This window comes from Chenopodium album, chromosome 21, assembly GCF_948465745.1.
Source record: "Chenopodium album chromosome 21, dcCheAlbu1.1, whole genome shotgun sequence".
In the NCBI taxonomy this organism is placed as follows: domain Eukaryota; kingdom Viridiplantae; phylum Streptophyta; class Magnoliopsida; order Caryophyllales; family Amaranthaceae; genus Chenopodium; species Chenopodium album.
The window spans coordinates 28,453,702-28,481,529 of NC_137854.1; the positions used below are offsets into that span (position 1 = coordinate 28,453,702).

General features: G+C 33.5%; 2 protein-coding genes across 4 annotated transcripts; one reads left to right on the forward strand and one right to left on the reverse strand.

Annotated features, from left to right (window-relative positions):
* The first annotated feature begins 5,810 nt into the window (after nucleotides 1–5,810).
* On the forward strand, nucleotides 5,811–11,775 carry LOC145602423 (choline monooxygenase, chloroplastic). The gene is made up of 10 exons (XM_081658614.1): nucleotides 5,811–6,302; nucleotides 8,635–8,680; nucleotides 8,775–8,910; nucleotides 9,045–9,119; nucleotides 9,323–9,520; nucleotides 9,643–9,738; nucleotides 9,938–10,050; nucleotides 10,177–10,270; nucleotides 10,684–10,734; nucleotides 11,241–11,775. The coding sequence occupies exons 1-10, from the start codon at nucleotides 5,945–5,947 to the stop codon at nucleotides 11,373–11,375; spliced, it is 1,302 nt and encodes a 433-aa protein (XP_081514740.1). The 5' UTR covers nucleotides 5,811–5,944; the 3' UTR covers nucleotides 11,376–11,775.
* A 2,581-nt stretch (nucleotides 11,776–14,356) lies between these two features.
* On the reverse strand, nucleotides 14,357–27,816 carry LOC145601045 (glutathione S-transferase 2-like). 3 transcript variants are annotated; one of them, XM_081656962.1, is made up of 11 exons: nucleotides 27,678–27,816; nucleotides 27,419–27,515; nucleotides 27,228–27,284; nucleotides 23,524–23,609; nucleotides 23,353–23,424; nucleotides 22,331–22,384; nucleotides 22,142–22,217; nucleotides 19,189–19,250; nucleotides 18,589–18,648; nucleotides 18,321–18,431; nucleotides 14,357–14,381 (listed from the first exon to the last, which is right to left on the reverse strand). In XM_081656962.1, exons 1-10 carry the CDS (start codon nucleotides 27,753–27,755, stop codon nucleotides 18,321–18,323), a joined length of 753 nt encoding a protein of 250 aa, XP_081513088.1. In that variant the 5' UTR covers nucleotides 27,756–27,816; the 3' UTR covers nucleotides 14,357–14,381. The 3 variants fall into 3 exon arrangements, with proteins under 3 accessions (XP_081513088.1, XP_081513086.1, XP_081513087.1); XM_081656960.1 differs by lacking the exon at nucleotides 14,357–14,381 and adding an exon at nucleotides 15,108–15,323; XM_081656961.1 differs by lacking the exon at nucleotides 14,357–14,381 and adding an exon at nucleotides 15,603–16,189.
* Nucleotides 27,817–27,828: the final 12 nt, after the last annotated feature.

Here is a 27,828-nt window from a genome sequence, read left to right on the forward strand (position 1 = left end):
TTTATTTTATTTTGGGTTTTTTTTTTAAATCAAAATTGTAAAATATAATTGAGCCAAAGATATTGTGACATGTGGCACGGGGTAACTTGTAATAAATGGTACAAGTTTTTTGTACCATTTATAGCGGAAGTATGTGAAAGGACGTTTTATTTTGGAATAATCGAAAAATGGTGCTATTTTGGGAAGACCGCTTAAAGGTCGTGTTATTTTTGACAAATTTTCCTAATGAGTTTATATGGAAATTTCACCAGATGCCCCTGAGTTATTTTTTAATGCATTTTATACCCATGAAAATTTTCAAATTCACCATATACCGTTGAGTTTAACAAAAATGTCACCAAACGCCCTTAATGACTAACGACAGTTAAGTCCATTTGTCATTAAGGTTAATTATGCCACGTGGAAGCATGTTATTGGTTATTATTTAAGTTAATTAATTATATCTTATAAAGATAGCTTAAAATTAAAAATTTTCCAAAAAAAAAAAAAAAAAAAAAAAACAAAACTCAAACCGCCACCTTAGCCCAGCCATCTCCCCAAAACCGACACGGCAACACCCAACTAACCTAGCGTCACTATCACTGTCGCCTCCTCACCACGTCGACGACGCCTTACCTTTAGCCTTTCGCTAGTGCCCGTTCGTTCCCCAAACCACCACGCCCCCTCCTTGTCGTTGAACCACAAAAACCCCTTTCCACCTTAGCGGAACATCAAACAACCACCCCAAAACCCATTTGTCGGCAGCCCAAGTCTCATCCCCACATCGCAGCCGCCTACCTTAGCCGAAAACCACCAGTCCGAAATCGTTAAACCCCAAAATCGAAACCCCAAAAATCAAAATCTAGGGTTTCAATTTTGGGTTATTTTTTTTTATTTTTTTTTATTTTGGGGTTTCGTTAAGGTGGTTCAGGAGATGGAGGTGGCAGCGGAAATGGCAGTTTGGGTTTGTCGGCCTGGGGATGGGAGTTTGGGCGCCGGCGGTGGGGAGGGGAGGGGTTTTCGAAACAGAGAGAAGGGGGCAGTTTTAGGTTTGGGGAATTGGTGGTTCAAGGGTTTCGGCTGGTGGGGTGTCGGATTGGCGGGGGCGGTGGCGCCGGCGCGAGGGTTCAGGAGATATCCGCATTGTCAAGTACCAAGTGGTTGTCGGGGACTGGGCTCGTGGTTGGGGTTTTTTATTTTTTGATATTTAATTAAATATTTATTTTAAAATAATAATAATATAATATAAATGACAACCAATCATAAGCTGTCACGTGGCAAATTAAGCCTAAATGACTAACGGAGTTAACGTCCGTTAGTTATTTGGATATTTTGTAACAATTTTTATAAACTCAGGGGCATGTGGTGATTTTGAAAATTTTCATAGGTATATGATGAATAAAAAAATAACTTAAGGACATTTAGTGAAATTTCTGTAAGTTATAAAGTTAGTTTAAATTAAAAATGTGTATCTAAATCAATCATATGTAACACACTCGTATACAAATTTTTGACAACTTCTCCTTATCTCATCCTTAAGATCGAAAAGGAAAATCACCTAAAATGGAAAAAAAAAGTGTAAAACCTCTTTGGATGAATCTAAAACAAAGACATCTTCGATCGAGTAACTCGTCACATTCGCATTATACCACTGATCTGACCTCATTAAGCCAAAAACAATTTTGCTACTTGTTTAGGTAATTTAACCTATTTATTTTTATAATAATTAATTGAGCCGTTACCACTTATTGTGTTAGTCATACAATAGGATAATTTTCATTTTTTTACCAATACAATTGGATAATTTTTTTTAACAAGTACAACTAGTGTGTGGCTCGTACGATGTCGATGCTCCGAGTTGCTAGTTTGTAATTAATGTTTGATTGATTTTGCTTAATGTATTAATAATTATCTTCAAAATGTAATATTTTGAATAAAGATTTGTATAAGGAGAAACATATTCAATATTTGTACCAAAATTTAATATAAGTTGTTAGATTATCCTATGATATGTAACAAATAGTACAATTAAGGACTAATAATCTAATCCAAGTTAATTAACTATAATTTTGTTGGATAAATTTACACAATTTATAGTTAGCTAAGGCGGTAAGACTTGTATCGTAGTACTTATTGGTCTCAAGTTCAAGTCATGTTGTAAGCATTTTTTAAATGTCAAATCTAATTCTTGTTGTGGAGGTGACATGACTTGACATGTTTATAGAGCTTAAAAAGGTGACACGTGGCACATATTCTGTTTTAGGAACACTTTTTAATATAGAAGTATAGATTGATATAAATTGGATAATTCACTGCTATAATCACCGAACTTTAATTTTTTATTTGTTTGAATTACTCTATTTGTCCTAATTTGGTTCGCATTGGAGTAATTTTTAAAATTTCCACTACTAAATATTAAGATCTCTACACTTCATTATTAATTTTAACTAGCCTTCCCGCCCGTACAATGCACGGGTTATTCATATAAAATTGTATTGAGAGATAAGTGAGGAAATACTAGTAAGTCATTATAGGGTATAATATGTAATTGGAAACATGATTAAAGAAATTAAAATTATGGAACTTTAATCGAAAAAGAGGCTTGAATAGAAGGTGGAAAGGCTAAAATTAAAGAGAGAATAGGAAAAGGTTGAACTAAAGGGGAGAGATGAAGATTAATGGATGAAGTGTGTATGAAAGATGAAGTACAAGTAAAATAAAAGAATTTTAAAAAATAGTGTAATAAAAAATTAATATTGTAAGATGACATGTGACACTATGGTTAGAGAAGTGTAATAGAATGGATGGGGACATATGTCTTTCTTAGTTTATTGGTTATAGTTTTTAAATACAAGTATAGATATAGATATAGATATAGATATAGATATAGATAATACTCCCTCCGTTTTTAAATACTTGCTCAATTTCTCCATGCACGGAGTTTTAGAAGAAATTGGAGAAAGTAATAAAATATGTAGATAGTGGGGTTGGTGGAAAAATAAAAAAATTGTAGAAAGTAAAAGGAGTGGAGAAAATAGGAGGAGAGAGAATATATATTGGTTCCACAGGGTGAGAGAAATTAATTAAATATTATAAAAGCTTTCCAAATAAGCAAATGGAGCAAGTATTTAAAAACGGCCGCAAATAAAAAGTGGGGCAAGTATTTAAAAACGAAGGGAGTATACAAGTACCAAACCAATTGACTGTTTGTGCAGTGGTGATTGAGACTGCAATTAGTAGGGGACCGCGTGTTTAATCTCCTGCAACAATAATTGAGAGGAGATGAAACCTAATCATCCAAAACTGATCCCGAATCCGGATTAGTCCAAAGGATGATGCGGGTGGAACACCCAAAATTTTTTTTATATACTCCATCCGTCCCCTTTTGATAGTCCCTTATAGGTAAATTTTAGTCCCAAAATGTTCACCCCATTTGCTTTTTCCAACAACCATAAATATTAATTTTTAACTAAACTTCCCTCTAATTTGCAACAATACTTGTGTAAATTTATATTTCCCATGTAAATTTTGTTTTCTCATGTACTTTTACTACTTTCGCTCTCTACTTTTTTGCATACCCAATGTCAATTTACTTTTTCAATGCATGTACTTTAACTATTTTTATTTGTGTTTATTAATTCCCGTGAAAAATGTCCATAAGGGACTATGTGTGTGTGAATTAATACTTGTTAAACTCTCAAACTACACTAAATTAGTGTGGTTTTGTAAAGTGCGAACTAAATTAAAAAAGAGAAAGTATATATTTATGAACATTTGTTTAGTTACGCCATCGTACCATATTGCAGGAGTGATGTTATCATGATAAGCTATCACCACATAAATTATTGAATAATGGTGACATAGGAATTTGTCGACATCAAGTATAAACAAAATGAAAAATTGTAAACAAAGGAAAAACGTTACAAAACGACATATCAGACGGACACATCAACTGCACTACTTTACGAATACGTGGTACATTGCATGTTACATTGTTAATCTACAACTACAACAACAGTAATAATTAAAATAATAATAATATTAATTAAATATGTTCCATTATTAATAAACTTAAATACTACGTAAATCTAGCTTAGTTTAGATAAGTTTGAAAAAGTTTATACAAACTCAAAGAAGGTGCTTGAAATATTAAATAGATCACAACCTTAATCCATTTTTTTTAATGTTGTCCTTATCCAGAGTCTAAATGAATTTTAATGCAAATGAAACTTTTAATAAATATGTACTTATAAGGCAAGACATGTTTATGTATGATTTTATTTGATTTGTTTAATGTTTTTTTTTGAACAAATATTATCTTTTTATTTTTTTTAATTTTTTTTTTAAAAATAAATATATTGTCATCGATAATTATTATGTGCAACTTTAGTATTGATACGCGTACGATTAACTGCATGTATTAAATATTGTGACAATAATGATATGGATGAAAAATTAGATATTAAAGCTTTTCATTTAAAAAAAAAATACTATCATTCCTTATTTCCTTTGTACAAATCATGATGGTTTTTATATTAGTGTTGTTTTGAAAGTTTTGGCAAACTTTGTTTTTTTTGCTTGTTTTTTCAAAATATAGTACTCCTTCGATTCTACAAGTATATTATTTTTATCTTTACAAAATGAAAAAAAGGAATTACGTTTTTTAGATTATTTTTGAACAATATAACAAGCGAGTAAAAAAAAGTTCAGCAGCATATTAAATTTTTTTGACAAATATTTCAAGACGTCATAAAATGAAAATTTTGACAACAAAATTGAGACTAAGGAGGGAGTCTGACTACGTTAAATTCAGTTGTGATAAAATGTTACTACTCGTCCAAGTTTGGGCTAATATTATTCGACCGTTAAATAATAAAATTCGTGTCATTCATTAGAGACCCTCCAAAGTTCTGGTTTTCTGGACCTTTATTACTTTTTTTTTTTTTTTTTTTTTTTGAAAACCTGGACCTTTATTACTTTTACAATATTATACTAACTCCATCTCCTTTTGATGGTCCCTTATGGACATTTTTCACGGGAATTAATAAACACAAAAATAAATAGTTAAAGTACATTGAAAAAGTAAATTGACATTAGGTACGCGAAAAAGTAGAAAGAGAAAGTAATAAAAGTACATAGAAAAACAAAATTTACATAGAAAAGTTAAATTTGCACATATATTGTTGCAAATTGGAGGAAATTTTGGTAAAAAATTAATATTAATAGTTGTTGAAAAAAGCAAATGGGGTGAACATTTTGGGACTAAAATTTGTCCATAAAAAACTATCAAAAGGGGATGGAGGAAGTACTAATTTTTTTTTTTTTTAATTTTTAATTTTTTTTTACGGGAATATTATACTAATATTTAATATTTTGTACTTCCTCATTTTTATTTTGTATCCTTTCTCTTTTTCAAAGTAATTGACATATTATTACTCTATAAATCTACTTTATATTTATTTTGACCGCATGTTTTACTATGTAATGTTTTCAAACAATATATCATGTAAATTATTGTTAAATTAATATTAATACTACCTCTGTTAATTGTTATGTGCAACTTTGGTATTATTTGTGAGATATAAAATATTCCAAAGTTGCACATAATATTTAACGGAGGTAGTATGTATTTTCAAAATGTCAAAATTTTACTAGTGTTTAATTTTAATACAATTATTTTATGTATCTGATCAAACCGTGTCAATTATTTTAAAACGGAATAATAGTAAAATTCTAATAAGAAACCTGAAGAAGCTTCCACGAGGGCCCTAAAGTGAAACAGGGGTGAAGGATTATTTATATAAATAGGATATAAGAGCGAACTAAAAAAATGCGCACAGCTTGAACTATACAAGCTAAGTTAAGCTTAAGCTATATTGTTGATCATTTCACACTACTTCCTTTAAAAAAAAAATTAGAACAACAAAAGTGTGAAATTTTTGGTTGATCATCATATAATATCAATATGGCAGCAAGTGCAACAACAATGTTGCTGAAATACCCAACAACTGTATGTGGTATACCAAATTCATCATCAAACAATGATACTTCAAATAATATAGTCCCAATTCCACAAACTAGTACTAATAATCCGGTACTTAAGTTTCGTACCCCTAATAAAACCATTAACGCCGTCGCTGCCCCGGCTTTTCCTTCTTTAAACACCACCACTACTCCGCCGTCGATTCAATCACTTGTCCAGGAATTCGATCCGAAGATTCCGGCTAAGGATGCTCTTACGCCTCCTAGCTCTTGGTATACTGACCCTGCTTTCTATGCTCATGAACTTGACCGTATCTTTTACAAGGGATGGCAAGTCGCAGGTATATATTTTTTTCTTTAATTTTTTAAAAATCCTTAATACTATGTTTTATTTGTTGATTTTATATTGTTAAAAAAAAAAAAAGTCTTATTTTTGCTAATTTATTTGTTATAGAACAAAATTTGGACAGTGAAAAAGTATAATTTAATTATTACTTGAGAATATAAACTTCATCATTTGACAATTTTGGACCCTTTACATCGGACATGCATATGAGATATGACGAAGTACTACTTTGTATCATCATTTTTTTTTTTTTTTTTTTTTTTTGCTACACTTAACTTGAATTATCATCTAATAATTATAATAATTAAAATTTCATCAAAAAAAAAAAAAAAAAGAGTAATAATTAAAATACTAAATTATTTCTGATTCTAAAGATTCAGGCTATTTAAAAATGAAAAATGAAGATTGAAATTTGGACCACCAAATAAAAAACTCATTTAGAAATATTGTTGTACAGAAATCAATAAAAAATTTCACATAATTTATATCGAATTTATAGGAATGTTTAAGAATGCAAAAAATAAAAAGGAAATAAAGATAATATTGTTTAGTTACGGTTTGACGGCATGTCAACCGAGTTTAGTAGTTGCAACGAAAGAGACAACGGTGGTCAGGTGGTGGTTGCATGGTGGTGGAGGGACAAGCCGTGGTAGTGGCCTAAGCTAGTCATAGCAGGCCAGGTGGTCAGGTGGTGGTTGCATGGTGGCAGAGGAATAAGCCGTGGTAGTGGCCTAAGCTAGTCACAGCAGGCCAGGTGGTCAGGTGGTGGTTGCATGGTGAAGAAATCAGGAGATAGAGAACAGAGGTGGCTGAACCAGGGGTTCCATTTCACAAGTCCTTGAATAAAATTATTTAATTTATTTTTTTATTTTTCGGTTTAATAAGATCTACAAGAGGCAATGATGTAGACGATACTTGAATATACTTTTTATTTTTTAACCATACATTAATCAATAAAACTAGTTGACACTAATTCACTAACTATATGCATGCATGTTTCTTTTTTTAGGTTTTTGAATAAAGATCTACTTAAATACACTGATGTAGGCGAGATTAGTTCGATGAGACCGTGAACATTCTTTATAAAGCTTGTGCTATTCAAGATAGCTATCCGTTAATATCTACCTATACTTAAGACTTATAAAATTGTACCTAAAGCTCGAATAGGATATTCGTTGCGTGGTACGGAGTATAACTTATAAATAAAATAATTCATTTTGCTTATCACACGGCACTACAAAATTATAAAGGCAATATAATGGATATAGACGACATCTAATTACATATACGTACCACCTTCCAAACAATTAACCTAGAGGCATGTTTCCACCGTACTATCCATTTACTCTATTTCAAATTTTATGATGGTTAAAAAAAATATGTAGTTACGTAGAATTTTGTTAGATTCATCTCTCTCGAATCCTTGATTTTTACTTCTATAATATTAAACTCTATTACATAATTTTAAGTAACTAAAAACAAAAATACATGTGTGAAAAAACACTTACAGATAGTGTTAGAGTAATCCATAGCATTAACTAATTGTATATTAAAGTGGGTGTGATTTAATAATTCGAAAAAACATACTTGTGTAAACTTCTAAAAGCCATTGAAAAGCATAAAAAAAATAGTCAATCCATGATAACATTAAAAATAAATCATGCCAATTGCCAACTTATTAAAAAACAGGGGTCATGACTCATGATAGCCATGTATACGATTTTTTAATTTTACTTTCATTACACCTCACATATCGAGTTAATCATGGACAATTTTGTATTTGGTTTAGAAGTTGGACTATGTAGGTCAACGGCATCAAGCCAAGATATAAACGTTGGGCCATAAAAATGTTATAATGTTAGATCTTAGATTAAGATGATGATACCATCTAAATAAAACTATGTAATGTGAATATCAACTAACTTGGATAGTTATAGTTTTGTGAACTGGCATTCATGATCCGAGATCAAATCACGTCTACATCACTACCCTTTGTAACTTCTTTTTACACCTAACCAAAATAAATATTGAAACTGATGAAGATGTTTACAAATTTGGTATGTCGATAATTAAAGAAGTTTTTCATTAATATAGTGATGATTAAAGGACTTTTCTCCTGTGTTACTTGTGCTTTCGCATTTTGTATCATATGGGATCTATAATTGATTTAGCTACGATTTTTTTAGATGATTCATGCTTGAGCATTTAAGAACTATAGTAAAGAAAAAACCATTTCAAAAGGACTAGTTTTCTTAAAAAAGAATTTGGATGTTCTTTTTGAAAGGGACTTACTATTATGTGCTAAAAATTTGGTCTTCTACTCGCAGGGTACAGTGATCAAATTAAGGAGCCTAACCAATATTTCACCGGAACGTACGTTCGTTATTTCATCTTGAAATTTAAGCTTAATTGTAAATCATAGCAAAATTTCTTAAATGGTAAAGATGCTAATATGAGTTTTAAACAGGTTAGGAAATGTTGAATATTTGGTGTGTCGAGATGGTGAAGGAAAAGTTCATGCATTTCACAACGTTTGCACCCATCGTGCTTCGATTCTTGCTTGTGGAAGTGGCAAAAAATCGTGTTTTGTGTGCCCTTACCATGTAAGTTTCTACTTCTATTTCGCGTCATTTAGCAATACATTGAATGAAAAACCAATAATTGTGATATCTTCGATATTACTATAGTTTTGCTAAATACATGTGCTAATTTGTCAATGCATTTCTGTTTTTTGTAGGGATGGGTATTTGGCATGAATGGATCGCTTACAAAAGCTTCCAAAGCAACCGAAGAACAGTCACTTGATCCCGATGTATGTGGTCTTAATCACTTAATTAGTATCCAATCTAATCTAAACAAATACAACCTCCGTTTCAAATTATTTGCAACAAGATGTCATAGAGTATGCGTAAAAAAATGTTGCAAATATTATGAAACGGAGGTATTATAAGCATTTGATTTCAATCCATTTTAATCTATAGTTTATAAAACTAAAAATGGTGATTCATGTTTTAGGAACTTGGGCTTGTACCCCTGAAAGTTGCAGTATGGGGCCCATTTATACTCATAAGTTTGGACAGATCAAGCCTTGAAGTAGGTGATGTTGGATCTGAATGGCTTGGTAGTTGTGCTGAAGATGTTGAGGCCCATGCTTTTGACCCTAATTTACAGTTCATCAATAGGAGTGAATTTCCAATGGAATCTAATTGGAAGGTATAATATTGATAGTCTACTCTCTTATTAACAATTTAATGTTAGATTAGTAGAATTGTTATGTGTTTAATCGCGCGACTAACATTTGATTCTATGATTTTTCTTGTTGTAATTGAATTCAGATTTTCAGTGACAACTATTTGGATAGCTCGTACCATGTTCCTTATGCACACAAGTACTATGCTACTGAACTCGACTTTGATACTTACCAAACTGATGTAAGTTCACTCTAGTTCTTACCTAGTTACATATATTCTAATGAGGATCCTTCTAAGATGTCACTTATGTGTACAAAAAAGCCGATTAAACTAAGTTACTCCTTACAATTTTTAGTGCACCACTTCTGTATTGAAATCTTCTATTGTATATATTTTTATGTTATGGACTAAATATTGAATGTTATATGATTATCTTTAGATGATCGGAAACGTCACGATTCAAAGAGTGGCAGGGAGTTCAAACAATGGTTTTAATAGACTTGGATCTCAAGCATTCTATGCTTTTGCATACCCTAACTTTGCTGTGGAAAGGTACACATTTGGTTTACTCTTCTTACCTTTTCATGTAATGGTGGAGTCATTTAAACACTCTTTGATAATGACATTTTGGCTACTAATTTGAAAATTTTGGACCCTTTTTGTGGTTATCTTTTTCAGGTATGGCCCTTGGATGACAACAATGCACATTCTTCCATTAGGACCAAGGAAATGCAAATTAGTGGTGGACTACTACATTGAAAAATCAAAGCTGGTAAGTTTTCATTTGTGTAACTTCTAATATAGTGTTTAATGTTTACCGGTGGAAAATAAGTCATTAATGTTGAGCTTATCTCGAGTTGATTTGGTTCGAGTCATATTTGGGTGTAACACCAAAATTGATTTTGTTCTACTCAATCCGAGTTCATAATGAATTTTTATGAATAGTCAATCAAGAAAATAAATTCATAGTAAATTTTTGGGTCGATATATTTGGGAACCATTGAAAGTTGATTTTTCAAAGTATGTACTTGTATTTTTTTTTTTTAATTTGTGTGTCACATAATTGATACCATGAAACATATTTATGCTTAGTAAAAATACTTCTCCTGCAACATTATTATTTGGTCAAAATATTTACTTGAAATTTTCTTCTTTTAATTAATTTAAATTATAATTTTTGTGTAGGACGACAAGGATTACATCGAGAAGGGAATTGCAATCAATGATAATGTACAGGTACGTTAAAAAAAGAACATGTGACTTTGTTTTTCATGGGCCAAGTAACTGTGCAAACTTGGCAGTGTTACCTCAGAAATTTAAAGCTTAGGTGCAACCGTAAATGTTCGTTACTATGCATAAAAAACGAGTTTTTGGTGCACTTAGAATTAGGTACACACGCATGCACCTTGATATGTAATAGACGCGTTAAATAACCACAACCACATATAGACATGTGAAACTCCCAATTATAAACTTATATATTATACCGCTGTGAGATTTAATAATGCCAACATGACATGTACTCTAACTCTATTGCTATTATGTACTTCCATAATGTTATTGAACAAAAAACTAACAAGTATAATCCGAAAATCTACCTTCAATGACCAATATCACGTGTGAAATGACTAAAATACCCTAGTATGGATGCTACACGCGCCCAGAATGACTCGACAGTCGACACGCCATTTAGACATATAATAAGGAAATATCTAACTGAGAATTGTGGTGTAAAATTGCAGAAAGAAGATGTGGTGTTGTGTGAAAGTGTCCAAAAAGGGTTGGAAACACCAGCATATCGTAGTGGAAGATATGTGATGCCAATTGAGAAAGGAATCCATCATTTCCACTGCTGGTTGCACCAAGTATTGAAGTGATTGCAGCAGATCATCAGATGTTCGTTTCTTCTTGTATTGGAATTGGATATTATGATTAATAAGTAAAATTATAATGTCATAATGTAGTTGAGATTGTTGCTAGAGTTGAGCGTATGCTCCTCATGCACTACTTTAGTTATCAAGTGTGTATGTCTTTGGTCATGGGCAAAATGTATGTTTCTTGCTAGAATTTATATATTATGGTGCTAATGTCCAATATAAATAAAAACCATAGCACCCCTTTAATTCCCTACTTAGGTTTATATCCCATTTATTTTCGGGGGATCTATGAGATAGATTGTCTATGAACATTATTTTTCGACTCGTGTATGGTATTCATCCCTTGTGTAGGGTGAAGTAAACATTGAGTGTATGAAGTTTTCATTGAGTTTCTGCTTTACTGAGTTTTGTTAAACAAAATCACGAGATAGTTGGTGTTATTAAATATTAAGACAATACAAAATATTTCTACTATGTTTAATCTTTACAATTACATACATCTCATTTCTTAATTAATGGAGGAGTAGTTGCCAAGTATAGTCATAACTATCTCTTACTCAAAACAATTCTACCTTTTTGTTAAATCAAGAGTAGATAGATACAATTTTAGGAGGTATCTTTCTATTGGTAGTGCCTATTTTATATTGTTATATAAGCAATTTACATGTTTTCCTTTGTTTAAAAACAATCTCCTCCCCTCTCCTCCCACTCTTGCTTCCTAGACCAATTTGCTGACTATTACACCACCCCTTAGTCCTAATTCTAACAATCACAACAACAACAAGAAAGCCTTAGTCCCAAAATGATTTCGAGCCGGCTAACATGAATCGTCATAAGCAATCGTACGATATAAAGAAATGAACAAACCATCATTTAAAATAGTTTGAACCCAGTCACAAACTTTCCAAAGGTTTTTTTCATTCCCGTGTATTATGGTGTGTTTTCTTTCTTTTGTTCCCTCTCCCAAATCTTGGATTTGTTCTATATAAATTTTGTTGTCCACGATAGTGAATAGGCATTTGTCAACCCTTAAAGTAAAAGTTAAGAATTGAACATTGGTTAAGATAAGAAGATTTGATAACAATACAAGGTTTTAGTAAATACTATGCCTATTATGCGTTTTGAGTATCTTGCAAATAATCGATATGCACATAATTTGATGTACTTGAATTAATTGACCAGGGAATCAATTTTGCTCAAAATTGCTTCATTTTCAAGGCGTATTTTTTAAAGATTTTTGAGAAGAAACAAATTTGATTCATATCACAACTTTTCAATGTTAATAATTATTAATGGAAAAAATGAAGATGAAATAAATTATTTAAATTCATTATTAATACTTGTATGTACATTATGATTTATAATGTGTTATATATTATCTAAAATGAATTATAGGTTCACTTTATTTTTAACAAATGATTGCCCTAAAAATAGCAAAAAAAGGTCTCCAAAATGATGGAATTTTTTTCATTTTCATCTATTTTTAACACATAAAAGTCAATGGAAAAGGTGCCAACTCTAAGAGGAATGTCTTTTACTTTCCCTATGGATAACTTGGTAAAACGATCGGCTTTGTAATAGAAAGGTTGCCTACACCTACTTTTGCTACATCAAAAAAGGCATAAGACTCACATTTGCACCCAAATCACACAAGGCTTTTCCAGATTAACCCAATTTAGATCTCTCCGCTGGTTGAGTCAACTTTTCTCCACTAATTTAGCACTAATTGTAACTCCGTTTCATTAGTGCATCTTATTTCTTTAGCTTCATCGTCAACCTCACTACTGGCGGCAATAATACGACATCAAGATAACGGAGTACCGAAATACGATGACTGAAAATATTAAATACAGTAGAAAACTCAAGTGATGTTGTATCTAAAAAAATCTTCTACAATATCAATGATATGTGATGTAGAAATTTGAAATATTTATTAGACGTACAGAAAAATCTAGAGAATAGGAAACAACAACTCTAAAATTGTAAAATTTATTTGAAATTTATTTATAAAATTATAAAATTGTTGTATGACATTCGGGTTTATTAAGTTGAAGGAACATTTGATAGAAAAACCAAGATTAAACTACATCTTAATAAATATTATTAGAGTTTTCTAATGACAAGAGCATCAACGAAGATGGTTGGTGACATGAGCACCAATAAAGTAAAATTGTTGGTAACATGAGTTCCAATTAGGGGAGCAAGTTCGTAGCATGAGTACCAACACAAATTAATGAAGATGAACAAGATGTGACGAAGAAACAAATTGGAATAGTTGATAATATGGGTACCAACACAAAAGATCAACAATATATATAGAAAATGAAGCAAGTCAAGACATGGGCAAAAGTGGAAAACTACAAAAAAAAAATCAAATTTGAAACCCTTCAATGAAGATTTTTCAAGATTAGAGGAGTATTAGAGATTAATCTAGAAAAATCTAAACGTGTAATGAAAAATCTTGAATGGAGTAGAAAACTCATCTGATGTTGTATCTAGAAAGATCTTGCAAAATATCAAAGATATGTGTTGTAAATATATTTAGAAACATGTAATACTCCGTATTAGACAAGTGTAAAAAAATAGGTAAGCTTATCAAGAGGCCACCAATGGTTCTATCAAGAGAGTGAGAGACATGATCTCTCACAAACTTGTTTCTGTAATTTATAATGAAATATATGAAATTATAAAATTGTTGTACAGCATTCAGGTCCATAAACTTACACGTGTGCCCAAATTTTATCAGAATCAGTGTGTTGACTTTAGCTAAGGATTCAATAGTGGCACGCTGATGTAGCACGACTAATAATTTGAGTGTCGTTGATGATCAAAGTTTAATCGGGAAGGGGAGCAGCTTTCGATTAAAGTTTGGAGAAGGCCTTCTTCGGAAGTTTGTAGATGACGAGACCGCTTATTTAAGACCTCTTCCCTATAGCAACAACTAGGCCTATACAAAGCTATCCGAGAATCCGATCCGCAACCGATTCGAATTTTTAGATATGCAATCTGAATTTTCAGAAAAAAGAGGATATCGAATGAGGATTTGGATATTGAGTTTCAAATTTTCGAATATCCAATATCCGAAATATAAAGACTGAAATAGTGAAATATATATTTATTTTTATATTGTAAACATAAAACTAACCATGTATTATTAACTTATTACAATATTCTTAATATATTTGATGCTAACTTTTATTGCAAAAAAACTATTATGTTGTTAAAATATGTAGTACAGCTTAGCGATAAAAAAAACAATAAAATTAGTAAAATTTAGAAAATAATCATAATAAATTTTAATTAATATTGGATAATGTATACATATATCCGAAATTTTTGGATTGGATTTGGATATCAGTTTTTGAACAAGCCTATTTGAGAATGTTGTGAAGGGTATCTTGTGAGGCGGCAGAGATGCAGTGGTGGTAATGGAGGAAGAAGACGAAGATCGGAAGCTAGGGTAAGCGGTGGTCCAGCTATCTGCACTAGGGTGAAGCTTAGAAATTGCGATCATATAGGACTCCCTAGGCTCCAACTCCCACCAATAGAGCTAGACATTCAACATGAAATTCATCAAAGCCTCATTTATATGACAATATAACATTATTGTGTCATTAGTTTGGAGCAACAGTCACACCGGTGCAGACTTCCCCATATTTATAAAGTAGTAATCTAGCATATATTTCATATTTACTCTTCTTATTCCACAAGCAGAAAAAACTACAACTGTCATCCTTCAGCATTATTTATATTCCATAAGGCAGAAAATACTACAAATGCCCTTCTTATTTGTTGTTCTTTGTTTTCTACAGTATGCTTAAATCTGTACGAGATAAAATCTGAACATTCTGCGATAGTTGACTACAACAAGCTGGTACATTTTCAACATTCACCATACTGCTTCTTTCAGGAGATTAGCAGTAACAGTCCTGATACAAGTGGCCTAAACTGCAAATTAAAGTTGGAGATGACAGTTCAGTTAGTAAAGAACTGGGAATTAATAGTCACAAAACCTATTTTAGGATGTCCGAGAAACCTGTCACCTTCCCTGATATAGTAATGCTTTTATACTTATATACCAGAATATAGCCAACTAAACTAAAAATGATCACGATAAGATTAATATGATCCAAAAGGGTCCTTTTGTAAAAACACATCATATCCTGATCCATGTTGGCTTGTTGGGTATGGCTATTGTGATAACTAATGTTGGAGGTGGGGTTGATTAATATAAAAGAGAAGATGCATGGCCTTAAAGTGCTAGTTGAATGTATTACAACATTAAAAGTCTGATAGTTTTATATACATAATTAAAACAAACAGTAGGATTAAGAAACAGAAAGTCAGACTGAAGCTAATGCATTGGAGATAATTCAGATGGACAGCACAAGTCTTAATGAACAAAATGTTGAGCCAAAATAACAGAACATTAGCAATGAAGATTTGACAAGAATTTAAATGCATTTCAAGTATACTTCCTTGGGCTTTACACCTTTGTGGTACCCAAGACTTGCAATCGAATCCCGTCTACTTCCTTGGCCTTTGTGGCTCTTTCAACTTTCAACACCAAAAAAACACGAAATATACTATGTGTATCTATACATTTTATTTGTTGATATAAACTAATCTAACAGTAACTTACACTTTCATTTTTCCATGTATCCTAAAAGAGAAAATGAGGAGGTATTTGGTGCATGAGTATCAATATTCTACAAAGGATGATAATCTCCCAATTCCATTTTGGTCATCATTCGGATCCTGACATACTCCCTCCGTTACTTTTTACTCGCAACTTTGAGGGCAGGAACGGACTCCTAGGCAGAAGATGGTAAATGGTAATTAACAAAAAATAAGGGCATGTGTTTAAAACTAATCCAACCAAGAAAAAAAAAAAAAAAATTGAATTAAACACAACCATCTAGCAGCAGCACCACCACCTAGCAAGACCATCACCTAGCACCGTACCACCACCACCTAGCACAGTACCACCACCACCTAGCAGCACCACACGCAAACCCAGAGCCACGATTTCGACCCAGCACCACCCTCGATTTCGCCCACAACCACGATTTGATTTCTACCCAGCACCACCCCCGATTTCGGCCTAGAACCACCCACCAAATTCGAACAACCCATTAAATTCGAACAACCCATTAAATTCGAACAACCCAAAACCACAACTCACCACCACCCACAACTCCAAACCCACAACCCACGAACCTGACGAACCCACAACCCACGAACCCAGAATCCAAAACCCACAACTCAGAACGCGAACCCAGAAACCCAACCCTCAGAATGCGAACCCAGAACCCAAGAATCCCGCCCCTGAGGAAAATGGCAACCCACAATCATCAATTAAGGCTTAAAATTGGTCAAATTTAACCCTCAAAACTCTAGATCTAGAGTTCTCATGGTTAAATTTGACCATAAAACCTTCAAATTTGAGCTTCAATACCAAGGACGAAACAAAAACAAAATTGAAAGAGAGAGAAGACGGAGGCGGCTAGGAGCAAGGGGAGACGTAGGCGGCGAGTCGGCAATGGTGACGGTCGAATTGAGGGGAGATGAACAAAGAGAGAGAAAGTTCTTTGATTGTTGAATAGAGAGTGGAGATCGGTGGTAGGTGGTGGTGGTGGTGGTGGATGAAGATGATGATTTTTTTTTTTTTTGAGGAAAAGATGAAGACGCTGATGAATTTGGATGGAGAGAGAAGTATTTTGGTGGAAATAGTTAAATTAATTAATGTTAAGGTTTAAGTTAATATGATAAAATTAATAGTTTAATTAAGATGTTTTAGAAAAAAAGTAAGGGTAAATCTGTAAAATCACACTAAAAAACTTTCTATAAAAGGAAAAAAAAAAGTTTGTTGCGAGTAATATGTAACGGCCATTTTTAGTAATTGTTGCCAGTAAAAAGTAACGGAGGGAGTATTTATTTGGATGGTTATACTGCTAAACACTCTCCTAGTTGCTTAAATTGAGCATTTGAACCTTTCAAAAAGCTGAGAAGTTTAACAACGTTTCCTGGCCAAGAAATACACTTCCAGACAATCAAATCACAAAATTCACTTTTTATTGGCCAGTCATTGCTAGTGTGGTGACTTAAGTTGCCCCATGCCCTTCCCTAATACACATACACAACTCAAGTACCTAACTCCAAAACATCATATCCTAACAACAAATCAATAACTAATGTCCTATATTTTCTGCATTACACCATTTCGCCATCCTCTTTGAGATAAACTCAAAGTATAATTGATACTACCATAACTTTTGAAGGAATAACTCAATGGCTTTGTACAAAGATCATCGATTCGTACCACCTCCAACTGAATAAGAAATACAAACATAATTGACTTGCCACTCTCTACTTCCAAAGTTGAACCTATATTCAAATTTATCCTTCAAATTGAGCAATGGGTGAGGTCAGGGGTTCACTATCTGGATCTGCAATTCGTTTCTTCAACTCTAAATTAAATGGGTTTCTAGCAATTTCTCCACATCTATATTCGACCCCTTCATACATTAGAGTAGAATGTTACATCATTGCTGTTGAATCTTGACCTTCGTTCAAAACTTGTTGATTATGTTCTTTCTACATTAGACCCCCCCACCCAAAAAATAATAATAAAAAATTAAAAAAATCAATAAACAAAAATTACAAATAAAAAAAGCCACCCAACTTTCTTGAAGGATACTCCTTTAACTAATTTATTGCACAACAACACTACCAATTTGAGGAACTGAAAACAATCACACCATCTTACAGGACCTAAAATTTGAGGCCACACGCTTTGTTATCAATTAGTAAATTCGTATTGCTAGAATCAAATTGAGTTAGATTTAGGAAGGATTCTGATAGAAATTCTTTATCATAGGCTCCATGTATGAATATTCTCTTCATTCAAGTATATTTTACTGATATGAAGATCAATCAACTAACCTAGGATTTAGCGTGATCTGGGGCATCTGGTTGTTTTCCTGGCTCAGCACTCTGAAACGCTGGCAGTTCAGAATATGCTCCATTTAACTTCTCTAATAATGGGAACTCGGCCTGAGAACATTTCAAGAAAGACATTTAGGGCTTTACAGGAAATTAATAAGTACCATAATATAAATCAATGGCAATCTGTTTAGTACACGAAAAAAGAACACACTTTGACTATGAAACATGAACAAAATGATATGATGTTGAAGAAAGCTAATAATACCATGTTTATGTTGAATCTCTTAACTGCTCCTGCTACTTGGGGAGCTAGAAACAAGTCCGCCTGCATATAGTCAAATAATCTGCATTACATTACTGAAATAGTGAAATGACCATAGGTCCAGTGTTTGATAAAGCACGCCTAGGCGCTGAGGCGCAAGGCGATCAGGGGTGAGTGCTTTAATTAGATCTGGGCGAGGAGTTTTGGGTTAGGCGCACAAAAAGAGCCTGAGGAGCACCAAAAGCGCACGAGGCGCACCTGAGGCACACTTGAAGCAAACTTCAGGCAAAAAATTTTAACGCCCATATACTGCACCTCACTTCAAAGAGGCGCACTCAGGCGCGCCTTAGGCGACCCTAGGCGCAGCAGAAACCCTCTCGCTTCAGTGCGCCTTGAACTTTTTTATACATTGCATAGGTCCATCAAATATCAGACCTTCATCTACCATAAACTAATCATCTCACTCGAGGAGCAGGGGCCTTAATCTATAAAATAAGCGCTATCCCCAGTAGGAAAATAGGATAATGCTCAACAATTGAAATGTTATCAGATTGCAATTCTATTTTATAATTGAATGCTAGCAGGAGAGACCGAGAGACATACCAAGGCAACTTCATCCCCAGTAGCATATTTGCCAGAGTGTTCAGCTAATAGCTTCTCCAATGCTGAAGTTAAAAACAAAATGGAAAACAACTAAGGGTCAAACCAATGTAATTGCCACATATGGATACTATGGATTAAAACTCAAAATTTTGTCACAGCATGTATTGACTGGTAAAATTTTGCACATAGTTGACAACAATTTTTGTCCATTTGAAAGATGTACACCAACTTCTTCAACCATTCTTTGGACATGAGGTAGAAATACTTAAATAAAAAGTAAACAGATTATGCCAAGCAGAAATTTAGGGAAAAACAATCATTCAGAAACATGCTCATTCCTGACTGATCTATACTAGCTCTTCAATAAATGACAACAAAAAGTAGAGTAGCAGTGGCAGTTGTAAGATAAGAAATTTAATTGTACGAAGTAATTCCCATTTGCTTGGATAACCAATAACTGGATAACTATCTTACTATAGTAAATTGTGGCCAAACAAAGTTTATAGGCCTCGTTGGATTTTTAGAATAATTTCTGGCAAGAGAGCAAGTTAAATGGTGTCTTAGGTATTTTAGAGTATTTATCATACCTTGGTACTCCAATCCACTCTTCTTTAACATATTATTTCCAATATGCTTATTATTAAGTTCTATTCACTTTAGTCTATTATAATAGAAGAAAGGATTGAGCCACATCTTTGGTCGTTCATGCCAAACAGGCATTGTTCTCATAATCACAACTAATATTGTCTCACAGAAGTTAGACAGCACAATAGCTTTGCAACTCCATAAAAAGGTGTGGTTAACAACCAAGTTCAGAGCTTTATTGAAGCAGGACCTTGGTTAAGATAGTGCCAACAAGTAGGACACAGCTCTTCATTGCCACTGCCGGGAATCAAGTGCCAGCTACTATCCACCATGAGAACAAGGTGAAATTTTGGGCGGCGTGTAATGCAAGGAATCAATATTAGGGGAAGGGCTTGTTAGTCATAATATATTAGTAGTAACTTGGGGAATAAGCTAGAGGTTTGTTAAGAGGGATTTTCAATAAATAGGACTCATTAGGAAGAATAAGGAAATGTTGAAAATTGTGAGGATTGTTATTGGGAGAGAGGGGCCTCTCGAAAGCTCATACTTAGGAGAGAATCCACCTCTCGAAAGTGAAATTATCATTTGTTTTCCTGTAATTTTCACCTTCATACTACAGTCATTAATTTACTTCTTATCTGCTGCCATTGTTAAGCTGAAAAGTGCAACGCACCCATCACACCCACCACCAGACAGAGTCAGAAACAACAGAGGCAACGGAATAGCAGCAACATACAATCACTCCCAAGCACAAGCAACGGTCCACTGTTTGGCAGGCTGTGTTCTTTAGAGTTTTACTGTGGGTAATTTAGCTACAGGACAAGTTGTAGTAAAATAGCAATTAAGGCCTTTGGCCATTTGTGTAGTACTTGTAATAATTTAAATAGAGGAGGGCAGTAGCTAGAGAAATTAGGCAGAAAGTATTAAGTTTAGAAAGTCTTGGAGAGTGATGGCCTAAAGCCATTAACGATTGTACGAAAGCTTCGAGCTTTATTTATCCAAATCAACCTTCCGTCACATGAAGAACCCTAGTGGAGCCTTTCCTAAGTATGGACCCTCTTCTGATTTTAATAGAAGCCTAGCTTCTATCCCTCTTATTCCTCTAGGAGCTGGGCCGGCCCAATGCTACACAACACACAACCAGCCTTTTAACTCCACAAACCCCAACCCACAAAATGCTCAAACCTCAACCCCAGTCGTACAACCCTTCAACTCAAACCCAAACACCTTTCACTACCAGCAAAACCAGTCCTACACCACCGCAAACTCCATCCAAACTCCACAAACCTCTGTAGCTTCGATAAACCACCCAACCCACCCCTACCAAAATCGAACCAACCCAAGCTCCACCAGATTTAGTGGGGAGGTGCGGCGCCTAACTGAGAAGGAACTTCAAGACAAAAGGGCGAGAGGCCTCTGTTTCAAGTGCGACGGCCGATGGACGGGTCCCACTCACGTCTGCACAGCCAAGAGTCTAAGCGTTCTAATTGTGGAGGATGATGAAACGGACAACGCAAGCGAGCTGATGGCACTAGAGGGGACGGCAGCAGGGGAGTTGCTGGCTGCGATGTCGATGAATCCTTGACTCCCACCTTGAGGACAAGATGGCTCTTTTTGGGGGCGGTATTGCAACGCACCCATCACACCCACCACCAGACAGAGTCAGAAACAACAGAGGCAACAGAATAGCAGCAACATACAATCACTCCCAAGCACAAGCAACGGTCCACTGTTTGGCAGGCTGTGTTCTTTAGAGTTTTACTGTGGGTAATTTAGCTACAGGACAAGTTGTAGTAAAATAGCAATTAAGGCCTTTGGCCATTTGTGTAGTACTTGTAATAGTTTAAATAGAGGAGGGCAGTAGCTAGAGAAATTAGGCAGAAAGTATTAAGTTTAGAGAGTCTTGGAGAGTGATGGCCTAAAGCCATTAACGATTGTACGAAAGCTTCGAGCTTTATTTATCCAAATCAACCTTCCCTCCATTTTATTTATCAACACCACGCTAGTTCGTTGCAAAAAGTTGTCAGTTCCTAGCAAAATAGTTCCCAGCAAGTTACGAGTCATGACACAGTTTCATGAATATAACAGATATATATCTTCAGACTACAACATATCTGAAAATAGGGCATGATTCAAGTGAGAAATAGTGGTTCTTGACATAAGCATATTGCAATTATATCATGCAAGAATATTAAATCTTAGAGCAGAAGGGAAAACAATCGAATAAAAAGGAACAAAGAAACACCACAGTTCTTGGGAAGGGTCCTTTCACAGGAAGGAATGCCACCCGTAACCCCAGAAGTTAAAACAAAGAAAGAAACTATTAACAAATAAAACATCTGTAAGAGGATAGCAAGTAAAGGCTAACCAGCAAAGCCTTTTTTGATATGATGTTGCACCCAAGAAAGTCTTTCATCAGAACCGAGTTTTTCTTCAATATACTTCTGCATTAAGAGAAAATGCATCATATATGCTTCTCTACAGTGTAAGAAGAAAACAATGGTACTGTAAAGAACAGAAAAATATAACAAAAAACGGAAAACACATTAGGACTAACCGCTACAGCTAAGTTCTGGAAAGGCTGTATGTTCGAAGCCACAATATTTGCAGCCTAGAAAAAGAGAGAGAAAAGTTAGATATCATTTTAAAATAAGTGCTCTTTCCATTAAAACACGTCAACATAAGCCTGAACTGCTAGGCCAGCCATTCTACACGGGTCATCCTTCAACCAGCTTGTGTCCGGCCTTAATCTATTATTATACACTTATGCTCCTTCTTTTCATAAAGAATTGCAAAATTTTGTATTTTAGATGTTTAAAATTAATTTCAACTTTGCTCTCTCTCTCTACACACTTTCTCTTAATCTTAATTTTCATACAAAAAGGAACCAGGTTTACTGAATTCCACATTAACAGAGGAAGGCTTATTTAAGGTGAAAGTACGAAAAGTTTCATGTGCACATAGGTATAGTAGCAGAATGCTCCTAAAAAGGCTACAAAAGTCGGAAATATTGAATTTAGTTGCAACCTCACAATTGTTAACAAGAAATCTATCAGCAATTGATGACAAGGTTACTGCTATTTTAATGCTTGGCATATAGAAACATAAATAAATAAAATAAAAAATAAAAAATAAAATAAAAAAAAGACTGACAAAAAAGTAATATTTATAAATAAATATATAAATAAATACAACAACAAATACATACACAAATAAAGAGATACTTGATAATCAATGATATAATAATTTATCTGGGTAAATGCAGCCTGCATATGTTATAATATAGAAAGACAAAAGATATACACTACATAAACTAGCACAGATTGGAAAAGTAATGAAACAAAGAACCGTGGAGAGAGACATTAAAGGCATTCAAACGATTATGACATTGTTTATAATGAAAACTGTTAAAAAAACTAGCAAGTGCACCCAGTATATACCCAATTGATGTTTGCCTGAACACAAGACTACAAGAGAGTGAATTAATTTCTATTAGACCATACTAACATAGTACCATTTATACATGACACAAAATATGCAATCAAATTACCAAGTTTAGTGAAAAAACTTATGCTACACCTGGTAATTGATAGCTCTCTTCTGAAGATTCTGGGGCAACAACGGATGTTGTGGGTACTTCTCTTCTAGATACTGCGTATTGAATTAAGAAGCTTCTTTAATAAATATTTCAAAATGCTAGAATAAGAGCTACAAACTCTCATCTTGAATAATTTGACGGCGTATACTGACCATTATAATAGCAAATGAATCGGCAGTCACTATGTCCTCATCCACCAACACCGGCACATAACTAAGAGGGTTCAATTTTTGAAACTCTGACAATCAAAAAAAGTGAAAACGGTTTATTGCACCCACAATGCGTTGTTGACACTAAGAAAAACACCATCAATTATATAAAAAAAATAATAAAAATAAAAAATATAATTGAAAATTAAAAATAAAGAGTTAACTAGCAGTGTGCATTACCCGAAGGCCGGAAAAGTAAAATGCCTATCTCTCACAACTTTTATGCCTCATTTATGTAAGGAAAGGGGTGAGCAATGAGTAAAAAGTTGGTGTCCAATTTTTGAACTACCCATAAGCCCTTCTCTAATATAAAAATAAAAATTAATAAATAGAAACAATTATGATTGCAAATATTGAGTTTCAGAAATCATCATAAGATTTACTTAACCTTAGCAGAGATAGCCATTGAAAGAGACAATGTTATTCATAGTGGTTGCCTTAAATGAACATAATATTCCCGTTTTCATATCTACTAACCTAAAGGGTGAGGGCATTACTAAGTTACTAACATCTTGCCATGTACATAATAGAATTCCTTATAAGAAAATGAAGCTATCTCCATACAATATATGGAGAGAAGAAAACCTGTCATTAGTTATTATAGAGTTTGGGGATGATTGTCTGTTATAAGGTCCCTAACCCTAACAAAGCTAATTTAGGTCAGCTTTGAAAAGTAACTTTGTGGGATATGTGAAAAATTCAAAGGCTTATAGGCTTTTGGTTTTGGACTCAAATTTGATGAATATGAGATTGATTTTTTTACATAAAATTATAATGTGATTCCAAAAGTGTTGATGAGTCATTGCAAACATCGTGAACAGAAACAAGTTCTAATCCTCCTCATATGAATGCAAGGACAATTCCAAATGTTTTTAGTAATCATATAAGAAGTGTAAGAGCTAAAAAAAAGTAAAGAATTTAGCGTAGGAATTCATCAAATCCCAAGATATAGTGGAAGGATACAGAGAAGGTAATATTAATTAAATTCTTATCATTCTCAATGTGGAAGTTGAGAATGATGTGCCAAAGACATGCAACACTTAAAAGGAAGCAATAAATGATAAGATAAGAGTCTTTAATGATTAATATGAATGAGTCATATCAAATTTGCCTCCTAGTTCCAAAGGTGAAAAGAATGTTAATGATTATTCAATACAAAATTTCAAACAAGGCTCTACACAAAGAGAAAGAGTATATTATTATAATACACATAAATGTGGCTAGAATAGGATATATAAGGTATTGATAGTTTTATCTTATTTATTTGGTTTGCATGCTCATCCACTTTTGTAGCAATTGTAAATTCGCTACAATATGCACATATGTTTGTGAAATAGTAGAGGAATCCGTATCATTTTACAATCAACATAACTCATATGAAATCGATACGAAAAACATAATGATATTTATTCTCCTTTTTTCTGCGCATTTATAAAATTATGGAAAAGCATATTGTTTACAATCGCTACTAAAACAAAAAATCGATACAAAAAGCCTTTTTTACACTAGATTTTACAATTTTGTTTGACAAAGAGAACATAAAAACATTTCATAGCTTATTGGAAAAACCTATGTTACTTGGACTCGGATGAAGTGTCCAATTAGACGCGGGTGTCCAAGTATTGGACTCGCCCATTTTCTTGAAAAAAATTGTGTTTTTAGTTAAAAATGAAGTGTCCAAGTGTCGGTGTCGGTGTCCGACACGAGTCGTGTCGACACGGACACGTGAGGTAAATGAAAAAGTCCGAGTAACATAGGGAAAAACATTTAATATAAGGGCTTGAGGTTGCATGTTCGAATCTTGTATAGAATATATATAGGGGATTTTTTTTTTTTTTAAAAAAAAAAAAAAAATTGTAGAAAATGAGCTCAACATTTGTAGCAATTATAATCGCTACCATAATCGCCATGATTAAATATAGTTTTCCGTGTCGATTAATGAGGACAACCTCAGTGAAAGCGAAAAACACTACTAAAAGCTCTGATAACAGTGAATATTGTGTTGATTTTTTTTTTTTAACAATCGATAAGAAATGTTAGAATAATCGCTACGAAAAGGTTTTTTCTTGTAGTGAACAAATAGATGTAAAACAATAATTTAAATGGAGATTTGAATGAAGAGGTGTACATGAAGCAACCATAAGGGTGCAGAAATGTTTTAATCTCGTGGTGATGTGCACAATTTTGGATAGATTATATATCCTACATTTACAAAGGGTTTTGATATAAATTTATGTCTTTATGTTGATGATGTATTGAAATTTGATACAAACATAAAATGCATAAAAGCAACCAAGCATTATAACAAAAGCTTTAAATTTTTCATCATGTCTACCCCTATTTTTTTATTTTAATTCTTTTCTCCGAAATTCTCCTAAAATATGGCAATCTTCTTTTCTCCATCTTATCTATATTAATGGTGATTTTCGAACAAGATATGTTTTTCTTACATGTTTCTTCTCTTTTTTCCTCTCACTCTTAATGGAAGTTTCTAAGTGCACAGTGAAGGATAGGACATGTGCCCCATGTCCGGACACTTTGTGATATTAGTCATGTCCGATTAACATAGGCCCACACGACATTACATCCCATCCCACCAAATTACAAATTAATGTCCCATAACCCCATGTCCCCATCCAATACTACCACCGTTTTTTTTAGTTGACACGTATTCCTTTTTGAGAAACTTCTTTTTAGTTGACATGTTTCTGTTTTGGGTAAGTTTAATGATATAAAATTTCTATTTTACCCTTATTAAAACAAACTTATATTAAATGAAATTTCCAATTTACTTTTAGCTTTAATTGATTACTCCTTACACTTCATCTACGCTTCTGATTCACCCACCCCTCCCACATCAAATTCTTAGTCTGACTCTTGAACTCATCTTTCTCTTTCTTCTTTGTTCATCAAGTTTATTTCACGGGTATCACCGCCACCGCCACATTTACCTCTACAACCACCAACACATTTGCTCTAGCCCTTACTCATTTTCACAGGCATCATTGATGCACTGCCAGTCTGCCACCACTGACGCTGTGTGTTGTCAAATAGTCAAAGTTTAAAGCAGAATGGGTCAATTACTCGATGGTTTAATGGGAGGGAATTATTGTCTTTGCTTTCATTTACTATACCTCCTTAATATGCGCGCCAAAATGAAATGTCTAAGCATCATTTAACTTTCAAGAACCCCGTTCAACACCAACACACAAAGCACATTGACATTTCACTTTGTCAGGAAGAAACTGGTGAAGTACATGCTAGACATGTGCCTTCTCGTTATCAAATTACGGACATTTTCACAAGGGGTTGTCTCTTCTTTTATTTGGTGATTTCCGGAACAGTCTTAGTGTTCGTGCTGCTCTCGTTACAAGCTTACAATCTTCTGTTAATATCTTTCTATAATCAGTTACCTTTGATATAGTCTAACTCTATGTTAAATAGCCTATTGCCTATTGGTAGCTTAACTATTAGCATTGAAACCACTACTTAGAAATCATCTCGAAATTATACTCTTTCAATATTTTCTTTTGTTTCCATCATTGTAATTTCTAACACACATATCATGCACCACGAGCTCGTTCACATTAAAAATAACAAAACATACCCAAAACAAATAAAACTATGCATAACATTTAGAATCTCACCTTCACTAAATTGATCTCCTTTTAGCAAATTCACAGTTTTGTACTCATAATCTAACCCTGCACCAAAATAAAAAGGAAAATATTACTAGTCCATAATCATAGAAAATCAGAATAACAAAATTATTCAAAGATAATTACAAATTTTAAATTAATTTCTGAAAAAAATAAATAAAAAATTTAAAGAGAGAGACCTTTCAAATTGAGAGCAATACGGACACGCCAGGCGCAAGAACTCATCCAATAAGAGTAGAGCTTCAATTTTGGTTTTTCTCTTTCTTCTGAATTCGCCTATTTGTTAATCAAATTCATAAAATAACGGCAAATTATTCAAAATATATAATTAAAATTAGGCAGGAAATTTGAAATTCAATACTAAATTAACGATTGTATTATTTTTTTTGACATTAGATCAAAATTTGAAGTGAGATTGTGTGAGAGAAAAGGATGTACCATAATCACTTGAACAAGGATGGAGAGTTGAGAGAGGGTTGTGAGATTAACATAGCTAATAGCTAATAGCCTCAGCATTTGTAGTCAATGACGATGACAAGGGTAGTTTAGTCTTTTTGTTGTTTTAAAATATCATGACTTGGTTATGACT

Excerpts from the sequence above, each read along its gene's own strand:
- LOC145602423 (XM_081658614.1), top strand. The coding sequence starts at position 5,945 with ATGGCAGCAAGTGCAACAACAATGTTGCTGAAATACCCAACAACTGTA. Across the intron at positions 8,911-9,044 it reads GTTTTGTGTGCCCTTACCAT|GGATGGGTATTTGGCATGAA; the intron begins GTAAGTTTCTAC and ends TGTTTTTTGTAG. Across the intron at positions 10,735-11,240 it reads CAATCAATGATAATGTACAG|AAAGAAGATGTGGTGTTGTG; the intron begins GTACGTTAAAAA and ends GTAAAATTGCAG.
- LOC145601045 (XM_081656962.1), bottom strand. The coding sequence starts at position 27,755 with ATGCTGAGGCTATTAGCTATTAGCTATGTTAATCTCACAACCCTCTCT. Across the intron at positions 23,610-27,227 it reads AGGAGATCAATTTAGTGAAG|AGTTTCAAAAATTGAACCCT; the intron begins GTGAGATTCTAA and ends TTTGATTGTCAG. Across the intron at positions 18,649-19,188 it reads CTGGGGATGAAGTTGCCTTG|GCGGACTTGTTTCTAGCTCC; the intron begins GTATGTCTCTCG and ends GACTATATGCAG.